Source organism: Dioscorea cayenensis, unplaced genomic scaffold, assembly GCF_009730915.1.
Source record: "Dioscorea cayenensis subsp. rotundata cultivar TDr96_F1 unplaced genomic scaffold, TDr96_F1_v2_PseudoChromosome.rev07_lg8_w22 25.fasta BLBR01002183.1, whole genome shotgun sequence".
Lineage (NCBI taxonomy): Eukaryota > Viridiplantae > Streptophyta > Magnoliopsida > Dioscoreales > Dioscoreaceae > Dioscorea > Dioscorea cayenensis.
In genome coordinates this window covers 1-20,948 of record NW_024088574.1, presented here as the reverse complement: position 1 = coordinate 20,948, position 20,948 = coordinate 1, and the positions used below count along the sequence as shown (strand labels likewise).

The 20,948-nt window shown below is 37.8% G+C and overlaps 1 protein-coding gene and 2 pseudogenes across 1 annotated transcript; 2 read left to right on the top strand and 1 right to left on the bottom strand.

Moving 5' to 3' along the window:
- Window positions 1–3,437: 3,437 nt before the first annotated feature.
- Window positions 3,438–8,120, bottom strand: LOC120257557. The gene is made up of 6 exons (XM_039265014.1): window positions 7,875–8,120; window positions 7,466–7,618; window positions 7,127–7,282; window positions 6,844–6,977; window positions 6,476–6,761; window positions 3,438–5,849 (listed from the first exon to the last, which is right to left on the bottom strand). The coding sequence occupies exons 1-6, from the start codon at window positions 8,118–8,120 to the stop codon at window positions 3,438–3,440; spliced, it is 3,387 nt and encodes a 1,128-aa protein (XP_039120948.1).
- Window positions 8,121–10,061: 1,941 nt separating this feature from the next.
- LOC120257556 lies at window positions 10,062–12,694 on the top strand (annotated as a pseudogene).
- Window positions 12,695–13,285: 591 nt separating this feature from the next.
- LOC120257558 lies at window positions 13,286–20,775 on the top strand (annotated as a pseudogene).
- The last annotated feature ends 173 nt before the right edge of the window (window positions 20,776–20,948 follow it).

The window sequence follows — 20,948 nt, the reverse complement described above, 5'->3', positions numbered from 1 at the left end:
CATACATTTACAAATACATCTTTACAAGAAAAATTGAATCTATAGTTACAACAAAAACCTGGGAAAAAATCAAGGATAAACTACACAAATAGTCACTAAACTATAGAATTGTTCTTATTTTTGGTCATTGAACTTTTTATTCTATTTAGGTCATCGAATTTTTAGTGATGTGGCAAAAATCATCTAACATGGCTTGCCACATTAGGGACACCGTTAACGAGTGTTCTCCCTAGTGATTTGATTGAAAGCGAAACTAAAGTTTAGTGACCCAAATAAAATTTTTTAAAGTTCAGTGACCAAAATAGAAATACCCCTATAGTTTAGTGACTATTTGTGTGGTTTATCCTTAAAAATAAAATTAAAAGCATTGAGTTTAGTATGTATAGACATTTAAAAATAAAATAAGAGGCATGAAGATGAAAAAATATATAAGGTATGAACCTAGACATTCTATCAAACACATTCTTGACATTCTATAAAAAACTTTGTGGGATTATAGCAAAGATTTTGTTAGTATTCTATCATTCACTTTTTTTAAGTCATTCTATCAAACACTCCCTTTTTAGGCATTCTATCAAACATTTTTTTAGGCATTCTATCAAACACTTTTTTGGTATTTTAACAAACACTTTCTCTTAGCCATTATATCAAACACTCCGTTGGCATTCTACAAATTAGTTTCTTTTAGGAATTCTATTAAAGGGTAAATTATATAATTGGTCACTAAACTATCCACGAGTTTCTATTTTGGTCACTAAACTAAAAAAAATTCTATTTTGGTCATTGAACTTATGAATTCATTTCAATTTGGTCACCATCGCCAACGCCGTTAACGACAATCTGACGTGGCTCTGCCATGTCATCAAGGGCTAATAGCATCATCACAACCCCCAATGCCACGAGGCTAAAGAACTGTTCTTCTCTTTTTCTTTTTCCTACACTTGCCTTGTGCCCTTTTTTTCCCTTCCACCAAATCAAAAGCTTTTTTTATCTTAAAGAATCAATATTTTTCACTATCATATGCAAAGACTTTTAATTCAGAATACAATAGCAAATTCTTCTATTCAATTGAGAATCATTTATACCAAATGGTTACGGAACAAATCACTTTTAAGACTACTTCAATATTGGTTTTCCCATCATCAACAACTTTAGAAAAAAATTAGCTTCAACATCTTCACCATCCTTACCATCTTCACCATCTTCAACATAAATAAATACAAACCTTTGAAAAAAATTCAAAAACAAGGATGAAATACCAAATATTATGGGCACCATAAACCCTTACACCTAATGAGACTGAAATACTAAATATTAAGGCATTACTTATGTCTTTCTCAAACAATAGCTTCTTCAAATCAGTAAATTCTTCTCATTATATTGAGACAATTTAAATTTTCTTTCTTTTTCCTACCTTATTTAGGGTGTAAATTTATAGAGGTATATAAAGAAGAAAGGAGAGAGGAAGAACTAAAAGAAAAAGGAACATACCTCAGTCTCCTTATCCACACGGCCACCATTCCGGATCTCCTACTTTATCGATCGACGCCATGAAAGGAGAAAAGATCAGGGGTCAAGGTATTTGATAAAGAAAGGAGAAAAGAAAGGAGAAAAGGGAAAGAAAGAGAAAGGGGAAAAAGTCTTTTTAATTTGGGGGATGTACTCGGCGTGATTAGCCCTTGATGACATGGTGGAACCACGTCAAATAGCCATTAACTGGCGTTGGTGGCGAGTGACTAGATTGAAATGAACTCATAAGTTTAGTGGCCAAAAATAAGAACTCGTGAATAGTTTAGTAACAAATTATGTAATTTACCCTAATCTATTTAATAATGATACATCATAATATAAAAAAATTATTAATTTATAAATTATCAAAATAATAAAAATAACATCTTCACAAAACAAACATAGCTATATATCACCTCACTAATCTAATATAATAACATTACATATAATATAAATTTATCTAAAAAAATTAGTAAATACCTTCTTTGATGTGCTCATTTTAATTCCATAATAATAATATTTACAAAACTACGAATAAAAATGAGAGAAAGAGAAAAAAGAAAGGAAAAATATGGTAATTTTAAGTGTGATAAGTGGTGATATTTAAATAGGGGTTTTGATAAAGAGTTTGATTTAGAAAAATTTAAAAACTATAGTATAAAAAGTTTATATAAAAATGTGCTTTATAAAAATAAAAAAATATAATAAAAAAACAAAAAAATAAAGTTTTTACCGTTTTTCTCAAAAAATAGATATCGGTATAATATATACCGGTTTCACTTGAATAATGCGCACTCTAGTAAATAAAAAAACCAAATTGCACATATCCGTACATAACTTTTAAGAAATATAATATTTTACACAAAAAAGCCCCACTTTGGTAGGTGTGTTATCATACTGCAAAATATGAGCATTCGGTTTCTATAGAAGTTGGAAACCATATTATTCAAATGCTTTCGACCTCAGCTTGATTTTTTTGTTAAAATCAGTGTGTGGAGAGCACTGATTCAGAAAAATTGCATGCATGATGTTTTTGGGGGAAGGAGCTCACATGAGCTATTTTATTGAAAAGAAAAACAAGGTTTACAAGGTTTTAATACATCAAAGCAAACAACAAAACAACCAAAAGCAGGGAAACAACACAAATAAAAATACAACCACTCAAGGCGAGCAAGCACAAGCAATCAAAAAAAGACAGCGATGACCATTAGAAGTCGAGCCGACCAAAGAGAATACTCGATGAGCCAATGAGGCGACTCAAAACCCCAGAAAGAACAAGTTAAGAGCATGAAGATTAGCGCTGAAGGAAGCAAGCTTGAATCTTTCGAGTGAGGCCCAAGTCTTGGGAATAATATGGATCATCCGGGCAGATGCAACAAGTTGAGCGGTGATGAATGTGATGAGACGAAGGAGAAATACATACGCCATGTATGTTATGAAACAATGAAACAACTTTGATATGTATCGGATGCTCGAATGAAAAAATATAGCTTGAGTTGAATTCAAGATCCGAGAGGCACGAAAGAGCAAGCTTAAGGGCATAAATCTCGACTTCATCCTCTCTGTCGAGTGAAGGGGCAAGAACACGCCACCAAGATATTATAGTTAGAATTGGCACTGTAAAAACCAGCCCACTAACCTTATTAGCAGCATTCCAGTAGGCTAGATACTGAATAGAAAGGAGCCATCCGAATGTGTGAAGTTGTTGAGATTAATCTCTGCCAAGCCGATCGGCTGAGCACGGGAAAAAATCCCACGCAGAGCCAAGGCCCTACAAACAACACTCTGAAAGGAGACGGAAGCAGATCTAAATATCTTACAACGATTCTTCCAAATGAACCGGTCGAGGAAGCAATATGATTTAGCAAAATGAGGTAAGTAGCATCCACAAGCCAAGAGCCGATTCAAACCCATCACCGAAGGAAAATTCAGAACCAATCTTGGTTCTGAGAAGCTCCCCATACTGATCGAGCAAAGTGTGATGAATTAAACAAGTGGCAAATCGACTCATAATCAGTATTGCAGAGAGCACAAAAGCAGCTGGGGCCAATGTTAATAGAATGTAGATAATCAGAGGTAGAAAGCCTGCCTTTAAAAGTGAGCCATAGAAAGTGCTTAGCTCTAGGAGCCACCATAAGACTCCAAATGTGTCTCCAACCCTCCCAATTATCGGACCAAGAAGGAACTTGGTTAAGAAATTGATACACAGTCGCAGAAATCTTGCAATCCTTAGTTTTGGAAGCCCAAATCCAGTGATTGGGCTCAGTAGTGTTGATTGAACCAAGATTTGGAACAATAAAATTAAAATTGTTGCCAAAAAGCAGATGAAGATTCGAAAAATCCCAAGAGCCATTCTCAATGAAATCAGAGATAGAAAGGGTTTCAACATTCAAATCCATGTTAATGTATGTAGGTTTAAACTCCAGAGGAACCTCAAAATACCAGGCATGAAACAGAAAGGAGGTTTGGTTGGGATTAATAGATTTAATTCTAAGGTTGGGGACGAAAGCAAAAACAGTCAGGTGTGACACAACCCCTAAAGAACCAAGAACAACCAGCGAGAATCTGTCTTGCCAAAAATTCAATCCACCATATTTAAGATAAAGAATATCAACCCAGATAAGATCATCACCATTAATATATCTGAACATGTTTTTAGCCATTAAGGAATGCTTAGCAAGAAGAAGATTCCGAATTGCAAGACCCCCCTCAGTTTTTGGACTAGTAATGTCATTCCAACCAACCGCATGGATGCCCTTTCCATTGCCATTCTTACACCAGAAGAATCTCCTAACAATTCTATTGATATCTTTAAGAGTAGAGTCATAGATAGGGTAAACAGAAAGATAGTAGATTGGAAGTGAGAGAAGAGAAGAATTAATGAGAACAGTTTTGGCTGCAGGGGAGAGTTTGGAGTTCAGCCATCTAGAGCAGCGAAGCTTGATGTTGTCAGTCATGAAATCAAAAACAGTTTTAGCAAGACGTTTAGGAGAAATAAAAACTCCTAGATACTTAATGGGAAAAGAAGCTGCTTGAAACTTAAGGATGATGCAAATTCTTTTGGCAACAAATTTATTAAACCACGAGGGAAAATAAACAGCAGACTTAGAAAGATTGGGAGATTGCCCAGTGAGCTTACCATAAAAATTAAGACAGGAAATGATAAATCTAGCAGACCGTCTAGACGCGCGAGTTATAAGAACTAGATCATCGACATACATAAGATGATTAAAATTATATTTGAGATGTTTGCTAAAACCAGGAATTAAATTATGACGAAGAGCATAATTAAGCATGGAGGTTAAATTCTGAGAGACAAGAATGAAGAGGTATGAAGAAATAGGGTCACCCTGACGAACACCTCTAGTGGACTTAATCCAAGTGGAAGGTTGGCCATTAATAAGAAAGGAAAAGGAAGTCGAAGAAATGCAGGTCTTGATCCAAGATATCCAAATAGAAGGGAAATTCATCTTCGTAAGAGTGGCAAGAATTGCACTCCAGCTAAGCGTATAATAAGCTTTCTCCACATCTATTTTGATTAACATCCTAGGGGGGTCCTTACGATCATTCTCTAGAGAATGAACAACTTCTTGCAAGGCAATGATATTATCGAAGGGACAATGGCCAGAAACAAAACCAGCTTGTTCAATCCCAATAAGCTTAGGAAGAACAAACTTAAGCCTATTAGCCAAGATTTTAGTAATAATTTTATAACAAACATTGCAAAGAGAAATGGGCCTATAATCAGTGACAAAACTAGGATTGTCTTTTTTAGGAATAAGCATGATATAGGTACGACCCCAAGAAGCAGGTATCACAGAATGAATAAAGAAAAAATTAATAGCTTCAAACAGGTGATCATCAACCTCGGACCAAAAAGGATAAAATTCAAAGATTGAAACCGTCGAGTCCGGATTCTTTCGTGGGGAGGTCAAAAATCGTAGTGCAACCTCCTCCCGAGTAACAACCCTCATAAGAAAATCACGATCAATATTGGAGAGATGAGGAAGGTCATTGGGAAGATTATTAAAAACATCAGTAAAGGAATCACCAGAAGTAGCAGTCCAAAGATTAGAGTAAAACTCAATAAAAGCATTCTCAATACCAGCACGATCAGAAAAAGAAAAATTATTCAAATCTTTGACCTGGGCAATAGAATTGGTGTGTTTGCGAATGCGAGTGGAGTTGTGGAAGAAAGTGGTATTAAGATCCCCATCACAAACCCATTGCAAGTGCGCACGCTGGGCCCATTTAATGGATTGTTGTCTTTGAAGAACAGCGTACCTCACATTTGATTCCGCAAGAAGCTGGTGGGAATCTACATTGAGATCATCAGCCATCTTAAGTGACATAATAACATTCTCAGTATTAATAATATCCTTGTCAAGATGGTTAATACCGGATTTGTGCCAAATCCCTAATATATTTCATAGATCTGGAGATAAGGTGCGAAAAGGCATGCATTGGGTTACCATTAGGAGAAAAATTCCACGCATGGCGAACAACATTGAGACAACCGATATACTCTAGCCAGTAATTCTCAAAACGAAAAATTTTACGCTTATTAGTAAAGGCAACACAAAGGAGAAGAGGAGAATGATCGGGAGAACAAACGAGGAAGATGATTAAGAGTATAAGAAGGACACTTAGAAGACCCGATCAAAATTGACCGAGACACTGTCCCAAGCGAGCCCATCGCTCTAGCGGGACCCGATCCGATTATTGCACCAAGTGAACCTAGGACCAGAGAAATGAAGATCCGAAAGAAATTATTGTCGTCAATAAACTTATGAAATAAACGAGCCTTCATGGAATAGTAGGCAAAAGAGCCCTCCTTGTGCTCATCTCGAGAAATAACAGAGTTGAAATCCCCAATAATCATCCAAGGAACATTAAAAGAGGATATTTTGGTGAGTTCATGCCATAAAAAATTTTGAGACTGAACGCGAGGGGAGTTATAAATCACAGAAATAAGCCAGTTTGCAGAGCCAATAGAGATAATAAGATGAAGGGCATGGCGAGAGATGGAGACTTGGGTAACTAAACCAAGAGATTTATTCCAGGTGACCAAAATGCCACCAGAATACCCATTCGCTAAAATCGCCGCCCAATCCCAAGAGTTAGGAAGTTTACCACAAAAACGGTTGAGACGATCCTCGTTGGCCCTGGTCTCCACGAGGCAGAGAAGGGACGGCTTGTGCTTACGGATGAATCTAAGAACATGACTAGAGGTATCCCACTTCGAGATGCCCCTGCAATTCCAGCAGATGACTTTAAAGGCATTCATAAAAACAGATTAATAAAAAGGAAGAAGATAGAGCACTTAGCCAAGACAAAAGGAGAACACAAATGAAAAAGTGAAAAGGAACGATCCCATCGTCTGGCTCAATGCTACCATCAGACATATCCTCATCGCTACCATCAGAAGACCCCTCTTCACCCCTTTCATCCTGATCAGAACCGTCATTCTGGAGAGCATTAGTAATATTATCTACAAGCATAAAGTGGGAAGGGTTAGGGTTTTCAGTATTATGAGGAGGGTTCAAAGGGAAGGAGGCTCTCAAAACAGGAGGAGGCGAAGATACTTGTGGGTTAAGGGTTGTTTGTCTCGAGAAACATGTGGGTGCGAAGAAGGGGTCTGGGACTGAGGGGTGGAGAGAAGCTCAGGGGTCCCAATGGCAACATCCCGAGGCACATCAGGATTACACTCCCGAGAAGCAGAGAGAGTGGAGTCCCGATGTATGTTAGGTGGGATATCAGAGGAGAAGATATCCTACCGCAGAGGTGTCGGCAAGTGGGGTCAAATCAAAGATTGATAGGTTCCCGAGCGCTGAGCACGGAAACGGAAGGAGCCACCTCTCCCTTCGCATGCGAACCGCCACGTGTCCCCCCATCCCACTGTGGATCCAGAACGTGGACCGATTGGTTACCCATCGACTGCCACGTCCGAGGTCACGTGACCAGCACGACGATTGTCACTGCGACCGCGGCCGCGACCCTGCCGACGGGCCACCAGCATCCAAGGTCCAAACTCCGGCTCCAAGGAGGCATCATGAGAGATCATAATAGTATCAGGGTCTGAATGGGAAGACCGAAGTCTTCGTAACCGCTGTCAGAAAGCAATGTTGTCCGCTCGGGGAACCGGAATCAACCGCCAACCCTTGGAAGAACAAGGGGGTGGAAGGATACCGTTACCTCCGGCCACCGTCACTCTAGGACAGGAGTTGGAACCGTGACCCACCATTCCACACGAGTAACAAAAGGTAGGGAGTCTTTCATATAGAACCAACTCAAAAGACTCGATGAGAGTCATCGCCAATCCGAAACCCGGGCAGAGGGCTTGAGAGATCAAGTTCGAGACAAACCCTCGCAAACTTGGAGCGAGTCAAGGGAGATGGTGAGGTCATCAACCTTCGAAGAGGACCAATGTGGGAGGTAAGGGTTTCAAGGGTGTCACCATCCCAGAAATCCACCGGAAGATTGTGAAGCTGCACCCATATGGCGGCAGAGTTAAGCTTGGCAAAGGCCGGCTCGAAGAACGGCTTCCATGGTGACAACTGAAGGATGATCCCATTGATGGACCAGGGGCCATCATGAAGGAGCTTCTGCATTACAGTGTGAGACCCGCATCGGATCAAGAGAAAGCCATTGGAAGGTCAGAGATGTGAATCTCACCGATCTCCACCCATTTGCTGAGAAGGAATTGCTTGACCTGATCAAACGGAGGAGGTTTACCAAAGAATTTGCCGTAAAGAGAGTTCTGAAACTTCATTCGGGCGCGATTAAGAGCATCTTTATCCAGCTTAACAAACTCAGAGGACGAATCCTTGAGTTTGTTCAGAAGTTGGGTGTTATGAAGGGGGGAGTTATCTTGCGAACGAGAAATCTGAGAAGCGATTTGGGCCCAAGATTTGGGAGGTTCCTGCTGCGAGGGAGCGGTTCTCTGTCCCCCGCTTGCCATAGCAAGAGGGGCGAGAGGGACGAACAAGGAAGAGGAGCAAGGGAAGGAAGAGGAGCTCACACAAGGAAGAGGAGCTCACCGAGAAAGCAGCTTTCCAAAACTAGAAAGTGCTACCTTGTAATTGCATGCATGATGTTGATCTCTTGTTAAAGTTCTTATTGACCACACAGAGTGCTGGGGATGATATAATTCTTTATGTTTTGTATATAGTTCAAAACAATACTTTTTATTTTTAAATGAAAAGGAGAAACAAGGGATTCAAAAGAATAGAACCGCTCCATAAATTGGATATTTAAACAATAATGTCCATGAGATACGTCTATAGAAACTAATAAAAAACATTTGCAGGTGATTTCAAACATAGAAAATTAAATTGGTGGATTAACCAAATAAAAATTGAGCAAATTTTTTAATTAGTCACTAAATTTTGCCTCATTTTTATTTTGATCATCGAACTTCAATTTATATCAATTTGATCACTCAATTTTAATTTAATTTCACTAGGTAGTAAATCAAGGGATTCCAACTCTAAAATAAATGATGTGGCTCTTTTTCGATGACATGGACATCTCCAATAGGCTTAATAATGTGTGATGGTGAGGATTGACTTGGATTTTCAGATAGCCATGCAATCAATTAGGGGGTTGAAATCCTTGATTTATTACCCGGTGAAATCAAATTAACGTTGAGTGACCAAATTGATGTAAATTGAAGTTTGGTGATCAAAGTGAAAATGAGTCAAAGTTTAGTGATCTACTAGAAAATTTATTCGATAAAAATGACTATATAAAATAAAAATTGGTCTTAGACAATGAGATGGACCGTTAGGCGAGCAAACATCGATCGGACCTTATTCCCTAGTGGCTAGCAATGGCATTTCGATGAGGGGGTGATGTTGATCTGCGGTAGGGTGCGGGATCACGATCTAAAGGGTGCGGTGGTGGGAGAGATGGAGAGCAAAAGACCCTTATTGGGTTCGGGTCCGATTTGGACTCGATCCGATCTATTATTTGTCTAATTTTTATATATAAAATAATTTTATAATCATATTTTTATTTTTTACGAAGGCAAATCAATATGTGTGACAGATAACCAAACAAAAAGGTACCAAGAGAACTGGATTTTACCAATTTCAAAACTAAATATATATATATATATATATATATATATATATATATATATACATATATATATATGACGGCAAAAATGACCAACGCTCGAGGCATCGTGAGCAAAGGGACTTGCCACAATATCCTCACCTTTTTGAAGTTGGGGAGCACGGTTAGGGGGAATTGAACTCGCATTTCTTTCAAATGAGGAGACTCGGGTACAAGCCAGTTTGGTAAACTAGAGTGACTTTCAATAATTAAATTATGATAAAAAGATTAAAAGGGCAAATTATGTATAGTATAGGATCCAATAAAATATTACACCTAAACATAAATTCCCGGTTTGGTATATTATCTGAATTAAAATGATAAAATTCCATGTGCTTGTTTGATTTAACCGTTGGTTAATAAGCTTTCAAGGTAATTAAATGTCATGTTGTCTTATTTCTTAGATTATGATTTTGATGGAACCCACAAATGAATGCAAACTGTGTCTCAGTTGTCACTTGTCACACATCCATGGCCCTTCTCTCCCATCTCTTCATCTTCGTCTTCGTCTTCTTCTTGTTCTTCTCCTTCTCCATAGCTACCTTCTCTTCATCACTCTCCTATGAATCCAGATCCAATCTCCGAGAACAAGAGCTCCTGGAATCAGTTCGAGAGGCGGAGTTCTTCAACTGGATGGTTTCCATTCGAAGGCGGATCCACCAGAACCCGGAGCTGGCCTTTCAGGAGCATGAGACTAGCGCGCTAGTACGAGCTGAGCTTGATAAGCTTGGCATTCAGTATTCATGGCCTGTGGCCAATACTGGTGTTATCGGCACTGTTGGCTCTGGCTCTGGCCCTGTGTTCGCCATCCGGGCCGACATGGATGCGCTTCCTTTACAGGTGAATTGAAGGTGTTTCTTTTTTTGTTTTTATGTATTTATAAGATGGTTCGCATTTGATTTTTTTGTTCAATTGTTAGATTTTTTTCATCGGGTTTGTTGGAGTTTGTGTTTGGATTTTTGTGTTTTATGGATGAATTGGTGTAGATTGAGTGGAAAGTTGGGAACTTGATGATGTTTATTTGGTTGTTAGTGTTGAAGAGCATGCTGGAGTTTGTTTTGGTGAATTAGAGATTAAAAAGCTATTTGCTTCTGAAGATCTATTGCATGCTTGGAGTGTGATGTTTGTCTGAACATAACTGTGACTTGCAGAGGGAGGTATTACATCTTGGCTAACTGAAATTAGAAATTCATGTTTTTCGAGTTTGATTTAGCTGTAATTTAGTGGAAGTTCTTTTTTTATAATGTGTTTAGTCCTCGATCTGAGATTAATGACATGTGATTTCCAATGGAGATCAATAATGATTATTTAGTTCATTTGTTAAACTAATTATTCCTGCTCTTCTTTGAGTTTATGTTGAGCTCCATCTAGGAATGGCTAAATGCTTTTTATCTTTTGTTAGGAACTGAAAGATTGGGAGTACAAAAAGCAAGAAAAAGTGGAAAAAAATGCATGCTTGTGGGCATGATGCTCATACAACAATGCTTCTTGGAGCTGCTAAGCTGCTTCAACATCACAAGAATGAACTGAAGGCAAGGCCATATCATGCACTGCCAACAATTTAATCTGTTTTTACTTAATTGCAATTCCCTTTTTCCTCTGCATAATTGAATCTTTCTCCATGCAAAAACTTGTGTTGGTTCCTCTTCACTCACAGGGGTACTGTGAAGCTTTTCTTCCAACCAGCAGAAGAAGGCCATGCTGGAGCTACCATATGATACAAGAGGGTTCTCTTGATGATGTGCAAGCCATTTTTTTGGCATGCATGTTGAGCCCGGCCTTCCAACCGCACCATTGCTTGTAGTCCTGGTCCTGTTCTTGCGGCTGCTGGAACTTTTCAAGCGGTAATCAAAGGGAAAGGAGGGCACGCAGCATTTCCACACAAGACTGCTGATCCTATTCTTGCTGCATCATTTGCAATCCTTAGCCTTCAACAAATTGTATCTCGAGAATCAGATCCCCTTGATTCTCTAGTAAGCTTTTGCTGTCTGTTTTTTTGTCGAATATGTTTTTATGGCATCTTCAAGTATCATTTCTTCTGATTCTAGCAGCTCTGTTCTACTTGTTTGTGAATGGCATAAATCCCTTGCGTGTTCATCATGTAGAAGGATGTGATTCATGCTTTAATAGTTGAGGTGGTTCTTAGTAAATTTACTCTTCAAGTAATATTTGAGTGACATGCATCATGTTCTATTTTATATAAGGCGAAGATATCTCAAAGATATATTCAATAGATAAGAGAACAGGAGAAATCCGTATAATGTACTTTGCAGGAATCATGAAGGGAAATTTTCGCATTTTTTTAGTTTCATCAATGAGTGGCTTAGTATATAATGCATCAAACTCTATGATTTATCTGCAGGTAGTATCAGTTGGTTTCATATGGGCTGGAGAAGCACACAATGTTATCCCAGAGTCCGTGACTTTTGGAGGCACTTTCAGAAGCCTAACAATTGAAGGCATCTCCTATCTTATGAAAAGGATCAAAGAGGTACGAAAAACCGAAAAAAAAGAAATCAAGGTTAAGGCTATTGGTTAAGCTCCTCATCTTTTTACTATGTGCATTCATCGTCAGATAATAGAGACACAATCTGCAGTTCATCGGTGCACTGCCTCAGTAGAATTCCCGGAGACACAAAGGCCATATGGCCTGTATCCTCCTACTGTCAATGACAAAGAGATGTACACCCATGTGAAGATGGTTGGGGAGAAACTCGTCGGGGAAGTGAACTTCCAAAGGAGCATTCCGGTCATGGGAGCCGAGGACTTCGCCTTCTACTCCCAAATAATTCCAAGTGCTGTGATTCAACTTGGAATACAAAAATGAAACTCTAGGACCATCCCACATGCTGCATTCTCCTTACTTCTTCATTGATGAACAGGCTCTTCCTGTTGGTGCTGCTATGTATGCTGCTGTTGCCATGGCTTACCTAGATCTCCATCCCTCTAACCTCTAGTTTACTGCCAAATTTAGTTTTGTTAAATTTTTCTTTTAAGCACTTTGTACTTTGTAGTTTGTGTGAAAATATAGTTATGATATGCACTTGATTTATGTTAAATAAATGTGAAAATTGCATGATTTTTGTATAATTGTTTGTAGAAATATTGATTGATTTTTGTATTTTGTTTTTTTTTTTCTAAAAAAATGTGAACAGCGTAAATAATAATAGTTTTTTTTTATAATTTTATAAATTAATGTTTGGTCTAAGGGATATATAAGTGAATTAGAATGATTTACAGATGAATATCATTTTTATAAATACACATAATAATAATTATTATTATTTTGCAAAAATGCATGCAAGTAAAAATCTTAAATAAAGCATCTCCATACAAGTTTGAATATAACCATGTAATTACTTATATTTTAGGATCTTTATTAGGATATGAATAGTAGATTTTTCACAATGTAAAATCAATTTTTTAAAATATTTGTAACTTAAATAGCAAAAAACATAACGACCTAAATATATAACTTGTGAACAGTGAACACACATACATATTAGAATTTCCAAATAAATAATGCATAAAACTTTAAAAACTTATAAATCATCATGATGGCACATGTGAAATTTCCGGATTTTACAGGGGTATAATAAAAGAATGGCATTAACAAAGATTAACCACATCCTCATCTTAAACAGATCCAACCTAAAAAATGGGTTGGACCCAACCCAATTTATACACGTAGGTGGACCATTTTAGTGAAAAATATCTCGGGGGACATCAGAACAGAAGCATTCCCCTTCCCGTCAAAGGACCCCCCCGGTGTACACTGAAGCCGGACCTCAAAAAGCTGATCTCGATCGCGATCAATGGCGGCGAGGAGGAGGGCAGGACGAGAAGAGGTGCTGGATCTCGATCTACATCATTGTGGCGCAGGTGCTCATCTTGGTGGCATGCGTGGAGCTTTTGCGATGCCGCCTCCGTCGTCGATGTCTACCGCCTCATCCAGTACGATCTATCCGGTGCTCCACTTGGTTCCCGTCTTGCTGGCCTCAACCACCACGCTGGTGCTGCTCCCTTTGCGTCTGGTGCCGATCTTTCGCGTACGGCCGTCATCATGCCCATTCGCGAACTTAATCTCACCTTCCTGCGAGGTATGGCCTTTTCTTGTGTTTATTTTGCGACTTTTTGCTGATCTGATTTGAGTTGGTTTTTGCTGGATCTCGTTGCTGGTCTTCTTGTTTTAATCTCTGACTTTGATGCTGAGACTTTGTTACTGATTGTTGGGTTTGACATGGAATGAAAAACTGGATTTTTGTGCTCTCTTTTGTTTGGTCTGTACCTTTTGTAATTAAGTAGGGAGTGTCCTTGACTCAGTAGTTTCAAACTGCACCATAATTTACGAGAGGGCTTACCGCTCACAAAAAAGTCTTCTGTATGGATGCATAACGGTGGCAGTGGGCAGATGAATATTATATCAGCTCATACAATTGAGAATTTCAATGCAAGAAAAACATTCGTATGAATTGGAAAGAGATAAAAGCTAGTAATATATCAAATTCTCGTGAGAGTGAATTGGAAATATTTTTGTACTTTTGATGTATGTTTTGACTTGGAGAACCAAGAAAAGGCGGCTGAAGTTGGGATTTTTGGAAGTTACGGTAGTTGTCGTGTTTATGATTGTTCAAATTGTCATGGAGTGTGTTTATAAGATTTACATAGTCCAACATTGTGTGGAATGGAGCCTTTGGTGTGTTGGTATCAATGTTTTCGAGGGTCAAACTTAATTTTCAGCATGTTAATCTTAATATAATCCTTGCTTACGTTCTTAACTATAACACTGCTGTGGGGTTCAGTGACGACCACATGTTTGGGCTCTTTTGGGTTTCTTGAGTGATGTGCACTGTTGTTTATATTCTTGGTACTTTTCAATGTTAGGTTAAGTTAAACCATTGAACTTTATATAGATATGAGTCTACATGCCCATATATTTATTGACTGCAATTTAAATTGATTACTTGCTTATGATGTTCATTTTATTTATTTTGGTAGGTTTGCCTTTTTTTTTTTGTTAAGCTCACTATTTTGAATTCTGAAATGAAATTCAGACTACATTACAAATAGGCGGCCGTTGGGGGGCTTGTTACTGTTGCTTCCTCAGAAAAGCAACGAGAAGATTGTTGGGGAGATCAAGAAACTTGGCATCAATAATAAGGAAGCTGTAATGAGAAATATATTGGTTGAGTTGGAACAATTGCTTATACATGCAAACATTCCAGTAAGTGAGAGTGAATGATTCTTTCTGCCTTCTGTGGTGTTTAAACTAATTCGTTTTAACCAATTCAAGTCAATACTATGCAAAATTTGACATTCTGCAGATCTATCCTATTAATGACAATTGTTTTCCTTTTTAAATCACTAATCATTTAATATCATAACTATTTTTTTCCGCTTTATGGCATTTGTAATTTCTCAGTATAGTGATGTTATAAGGTTCCCTGTTGCTCGATCACTCCCCCAAAATGAGCCTCTTTGATCAATTATATATCTGATACAGTTCCTTCATAGTTTTTATATCTCTGTATTCTCTTTGTAGCTCTTGTAGACAAAGTTATCATCTAATTGATGGTTTCTTTTTGGTTTCTGCAGTATCCAGTATACTTTGCATTTGAAGATGACAAAATTAATGCTGCCTTGGCTGATGTTCGAAAGAGTGATATGGCCACTCAACCAGCCACTGCAACCACAGGAGGGTTAGTTAACTTAGTTTGTTAATAACTCTCTTGTGAATAGGAAAATTTTTTTGGTATCACTCATAATATGGTATAATTAAGGAATCACGCACTAATGGATACATTCAGACCAAGCTAACATTGAATTTGAAATTGGAGAGTCAAAAAGGCAATCTTTTCTAATGCTGGCCAAATGTTAACTTATATGGTTCTGAAAACTATCCTTTTGATGTGCACGCTCCAAAACACAATTCTTGTACCTTACGGACTTATTGGATACGCTCAACTGACAATTAGCAGGCTGGATGTTATCATTTGACAGCAAATCTTGCTGAACTGGAAATAAGTGCGCATAGCCTGGGTTGCTAAAAATGGCATCTTGCCAATTAAAGTGGTTTTGTGGTTTCCAAGAGTGATCCTTTGCTCTGTTAGGTCAGGATAATGTACATTGCACCTTATAGATTATGTTAGATAATTATATTAAGTCCCTTTGGAAGCTTTTTGCCATTTAGTAGTTGCTTCTCCATAGGTATGCTAGTATGTAAAAAAAGATTTTTGGACATGATATTCTACAAGACTTCCACATGTTTTGGATACAGCAATTAGTGTATATTTAAGATGACTTTTTTGACTTTTTAAATTTCTTCTTATGTTCTGTTATTCTTCCTCATCCTCTTCTTATTCTTATTTGCAGCTACAAGCTGGTCCTGTCCTCACCTGAACCTAAGAAACTTGTGTCCCCCACTCTGACAAACATTCAGGTACAAACTTTTGTTCTGTACTTGTAGATTTTAACCAATATGAAAGCTTGCCTGAGATAATCATCTTCCTACTTCTAATATGAAGTTGCTGTTTCTCTCCTAAATTTTCTTCCATATTTTCTTTTTGAACTAGAGAACTAACTAATACACCATTTTTTTGTTAGAATAACAGAGTACATCGATATTTCAAAATGAATTGTTTTAGGCTTTTAGCATTCATCTGATTAGTTCTTGAGGTATGTAACAGTAATGCTCATGCAAGAACTTTTATTCCATCCCAAAGTAGGTTGTACAACAGATTTTCCCGATTTTCATCGATGCGTGAAGGATGGGTGCTGATAGTTTATTGGGATTCAGCTACATAGATCTATATGGCGTATACAATTTAAAAACATGTCTGTTCAGAGAATGATGGTGGGTGTTGTTGTAGATATTGTAAACATGTGTTACCTTTATAGTTCACTTACTTATATATATATATATATCTTTGATGATGATCCAACTTCAGTGGGTGATTAATGGTGGGAGATGGGAGGAAAACTGCCACCGCACCCTCCTTTGCTTTTACCTCATTGGCAGAACTTCACCAGTATTGGATATCTGCTTTTATGTTGACAGGGATGGTTGTCTGGGCTTAAAGGGAAGGCGATACTAATCAGCTGCCAACTATTGCTATAGTTGCGCCTTATGATACTTTTGGTGCTTCACCGTATGAAGTGCTAATTATTCATCATATGTGATATTTCAAGGATATGATATACAAGACTTTAACTTTGATTTATCTTTTGAAGGCTTTGTCAGTGGAAGTGATAGTAATGGAAGTGGGTTGTGGCTCTTCTAGAGATAGCAAGGTCTTTTCTCCCGCTTTACTCAAATCCAAAAACAAGAGGGAAATATAATCTTCTTTTTGGGTTGACATCAGGTGGTCCTTACAACTATAATGGTACTCTTAAGGTAATTTTGACCTTGTCATCCAATCAGAACAGTAAACCCTCCACTATCTTTGTGATTTATTTTCTGTTATTAGAATTCTAGTATTTTAACAATGCTTTGTTTTGGCCATCTTTTCTACTTCATTTCATATCAGTGGCTAAGGAGCTCTGATCAACGCTTATGGAAAGTATTGACTATGCTATCTGCCTAAAATGGTATTGGGTCTTGGAACAATGAGCTGTGGATGCATGTCCAAACCTCCAGAAAATGCCTATGTTAAGCAAGTTTATGACGAAGTGGAATTTGAATCCTTTTAATTTTTCTTAACTGAGTTGTTCCTTCTCTCTCATCTTAACTGAAATATATTAATGGCAGAGTTTGTCAAGTGTTGCCAAGGAGATGGGCATTGCGATTGGTATCAAGCACAAAAAATCAATATCTCAAATCCACGAGTCAGTTGCTCCTACCTATGTCTTTATAGTTTAAACACTATTTGACTCCCTGTTCCTTTGGATCTTTTAGGTTGAGGTTTTACAGGTTCATCATGCAAAACACCATGTTTTATAAATGCTTTCTATATTGTCTTGGTTTTACAAGATATAATCATCATAAGTGTTATCATCATCTCTGTTTGCACAAATCAACATCTGTATAGTCAAACTTTTTATTTGAAAAACTCTGTGGATAAGAATCTACACTTCAGTAGGTAGCATGGGAGCATGAGCAGTTTTCCAGGTTGAGAGTCACTGCAATGACCCTTTCTGAGCTATCTTCTCCTCCTGAATTTTTAGAAAGTACAGGAGGCCTGTTTGATACAAGGTGAGGGTTTGGGTTCCGATTTTCTTTTTGCAATCGGTTACTTAAGTTTTTAGGCCATGTACTTTTGTAACAGGAGTTTTGTAGATGAAACTGCAATCTACAGGATGTCAAATTGGTTGCAGAAAGTCTTGCTGCAAGTTCTTTTTCTAATTAACTTTTCTGTTTGTTTTTCCTGTTGCCCTGAATTTATGAATGATGCAAGAGAATGATCTATTCATGAAAGCAATTCAAGGATTGGTTTTTCACATTTGAATTATGCAAAGTAACAGTATATTAAGAAAATTTTCCTCAGGTTGGTTTACTGAGTCGGGAATAACAGAAGGTTAATGCAAGCATCTCACCTCCTGTTCTTACTGTGTCTCAGGATGGCAGATATTAGCATCTGTACTCTGTTACTACTAATCTTGTTATTGATTTGAAAGAATTCCCCGTTGTCTTGCAAAATTTTGTAAGATTTTTGTTGAGATTGATACTGGTGAGTTCATTTGCAAAGCAGTAGAATGGTGGAGCTATAAATAGATAATGAACTAAGTTTGTGTGCTTACTCTGGAAACCAAGAAACTGATTACCATTTTTGGCTTTTTGATTGGCTTGCTCTTTACAGTTATTTGTGATTATTATAACTTTTTTTTTCTTGGCTGCAGAGACATATTTATGGACATGAAGGAAGGAACATACAAAATCTTTTGCAGATAACAGTAGCTTGGCTGTAAATCCTTCATACATAAACTCATGGTTGGATCTATTGTCAATGACCGAGTAGCCCCCTCTCTTCAAAGACTGATCTGCATTTAGATATATCTGCACATTGGAGAAAGGGTTTTTCTCTCTCTTCCTCAATGTGTTCTCTTTATCATTTTGTAGCATTAAATTTTGATTTGTTTATTTTTCTGTACACTTGCTGTGACTGTAGAAGTCCATCACTGTACAGAAACTTTCAAGACTTTATGTGAGACTGCATTTCACGTGGGCTTATGATGGGCATTTTCTACAAGTGAATTTCTATTACATGTGCATTTTTAGTGGGATTCAGATTATATTATGTTGGTCTGTGGTGCTGTAACTCAAGACATGCTGTATGCAATAGGGCTAGTTTATTAGTAGGGCCTTAAAGAAAGACCATAAATTTTATAGTAGAGCCTTTGCAGAAAATACACATAGATTACATTCTCCAACCTAGTCTGTGAGAACCATGGAACTCATTGGTGGAGAGTGGAAGTGCTGTTTGAGCTGTGCCCTGATATATTTTATAGAGGTTGGCACTCCCCATGCAGAATTCAGTTCCTGATTCTATTTCCTAAATAGGAGCCAGATTAGCTTTCTCGCTGTAACATACGTAGCGCGCAAATTATTGGGCATATCACTTGCATACTTGTTATTTAAAATGAATGATCAAAATGTTACTATTTGGATCTCCAGCTAGCATCAGTGAATTCTACTGAAGAGAATTTACCCTTTACTCTGTTATGGCCTGGAAGGCTGATAGTTTTCGCTTCTTGCAGCAGAGAAAATTTCTACATTTATTGGTCTATTTCTCATGAAGGGGGTATATTTATCCATGGGTTTCGAATGGTGTGGTATGCTTGTTAAGTGTTGAAGTATAGCTCATCCTCCTTCCAATTTCCTTAAGCAATATTTGTTCTTGCAGGAATTTGTCTGGTCACACGGACGAGGTGCGCGCGTACAGTCATGAATCCCTGACGGAACGTTCACCCTTTTGCATGATGTGACCAGAGCAAGGCTGTGCCCATTTATCGTGGTACTTGCGTTTTAATGATTTGCTTTCAGGCCAGCCTGGCGATGCCACCTGCACGATGGCACATGCCAGCCTCATATCATTTAAGTCAGGCCTTCCATGCAGCAAATTCAATTCTCTGCAAGTTGTGCATTCTGTCTGCTGCTCATCTCCTTTGTAATACTAGACAGACTAAGTAGAGAAGCATTGATCATTGTATGTCCATGTTTTGCCTCTGGCGCAACAGGCTGACGCTAGTTTTACACTCTGCTCCATCGCCGTGACTGTGTGCTTTAGTGAGAGGACAGATCGTTCTATTTGGTTACTTTAGATTCAGCACATGCCCTTGCAATTCACTTTCCATTTGCATGTAACTCACCTAATCCCTTTTGGTGTTGTAATTGTTTTGCCATATATAAAATAGAAATTGTGGATTTTTACCATTTGATAGTAGTACAGAGACAGAATGAGTTTGGACATTTTTCTTCGCGGTAGGTTGCTAGTGTAACAACTTTTGGATTTTCTACGCTGCTTGTATTGGTCATACTTGATTCTTCTGTTCAGCTTCCTCGTCACATCACAACTCAGCATAAATTCAGACAACTATCTCTATCTCATTGTTGCATGCTACCATCATCAGTGAAAATTTTAACGAAACGCATATATCTACTGTTTCTACAGGGTTTGGATGATCTTATTAACATTTTCCGTCGACCTCCATCACGAAAAGTCAAGGGAGCATAGTTCCATTATCTTTTCACTGTAAAACTTCAATTTCATAAGCAATGTCTGCCGGGCAACGGGCAATTTTCAACAAATAGAAGCGGACTGTATAATTTTTCTGGGTAGATTATTTTTAATTGGTTAACCAGGAAATAGTAACCATAAAAGAAATTTTGGTTGCAATTCCCAAGCAGACATTTTAATAGCGATGATCCATCACCAGATTATTAGAGGCCTTATCTAGCTTGATTCTGATGAAAGAATATTTTGCCCAGTTCATAGTATGTCATGTTTGAAATGAACTATAGTTCTCCATGATCGAAGGTATTGCCTATGCTGGGAAAATTAACAAAGTTTACGTGGTTGTTGGAAATGCACAGTTACCAGATGGGTTGGCATCTTATATGCTGTTTTTCACCTGTCTTTATGTTAATTTTAGCCTGTTATCCCTCATTGCCAAGTGCAACCATTTATCGTTGTAAAAGCCTCCCGTCTTTGAAATCACTATCTCTATTCGGCTTTTGTTTTAATCTCACTCGTTATGGTAGAATATGGAAGGAAATAGAGTTATTGTTTTTCTTAATAATGATTATCTTCCATTATTAATATTAAATTTTCATATTTTGATCATTTCAATCCTTTGCTTTTCCATTTTATAGATTTCACACACAA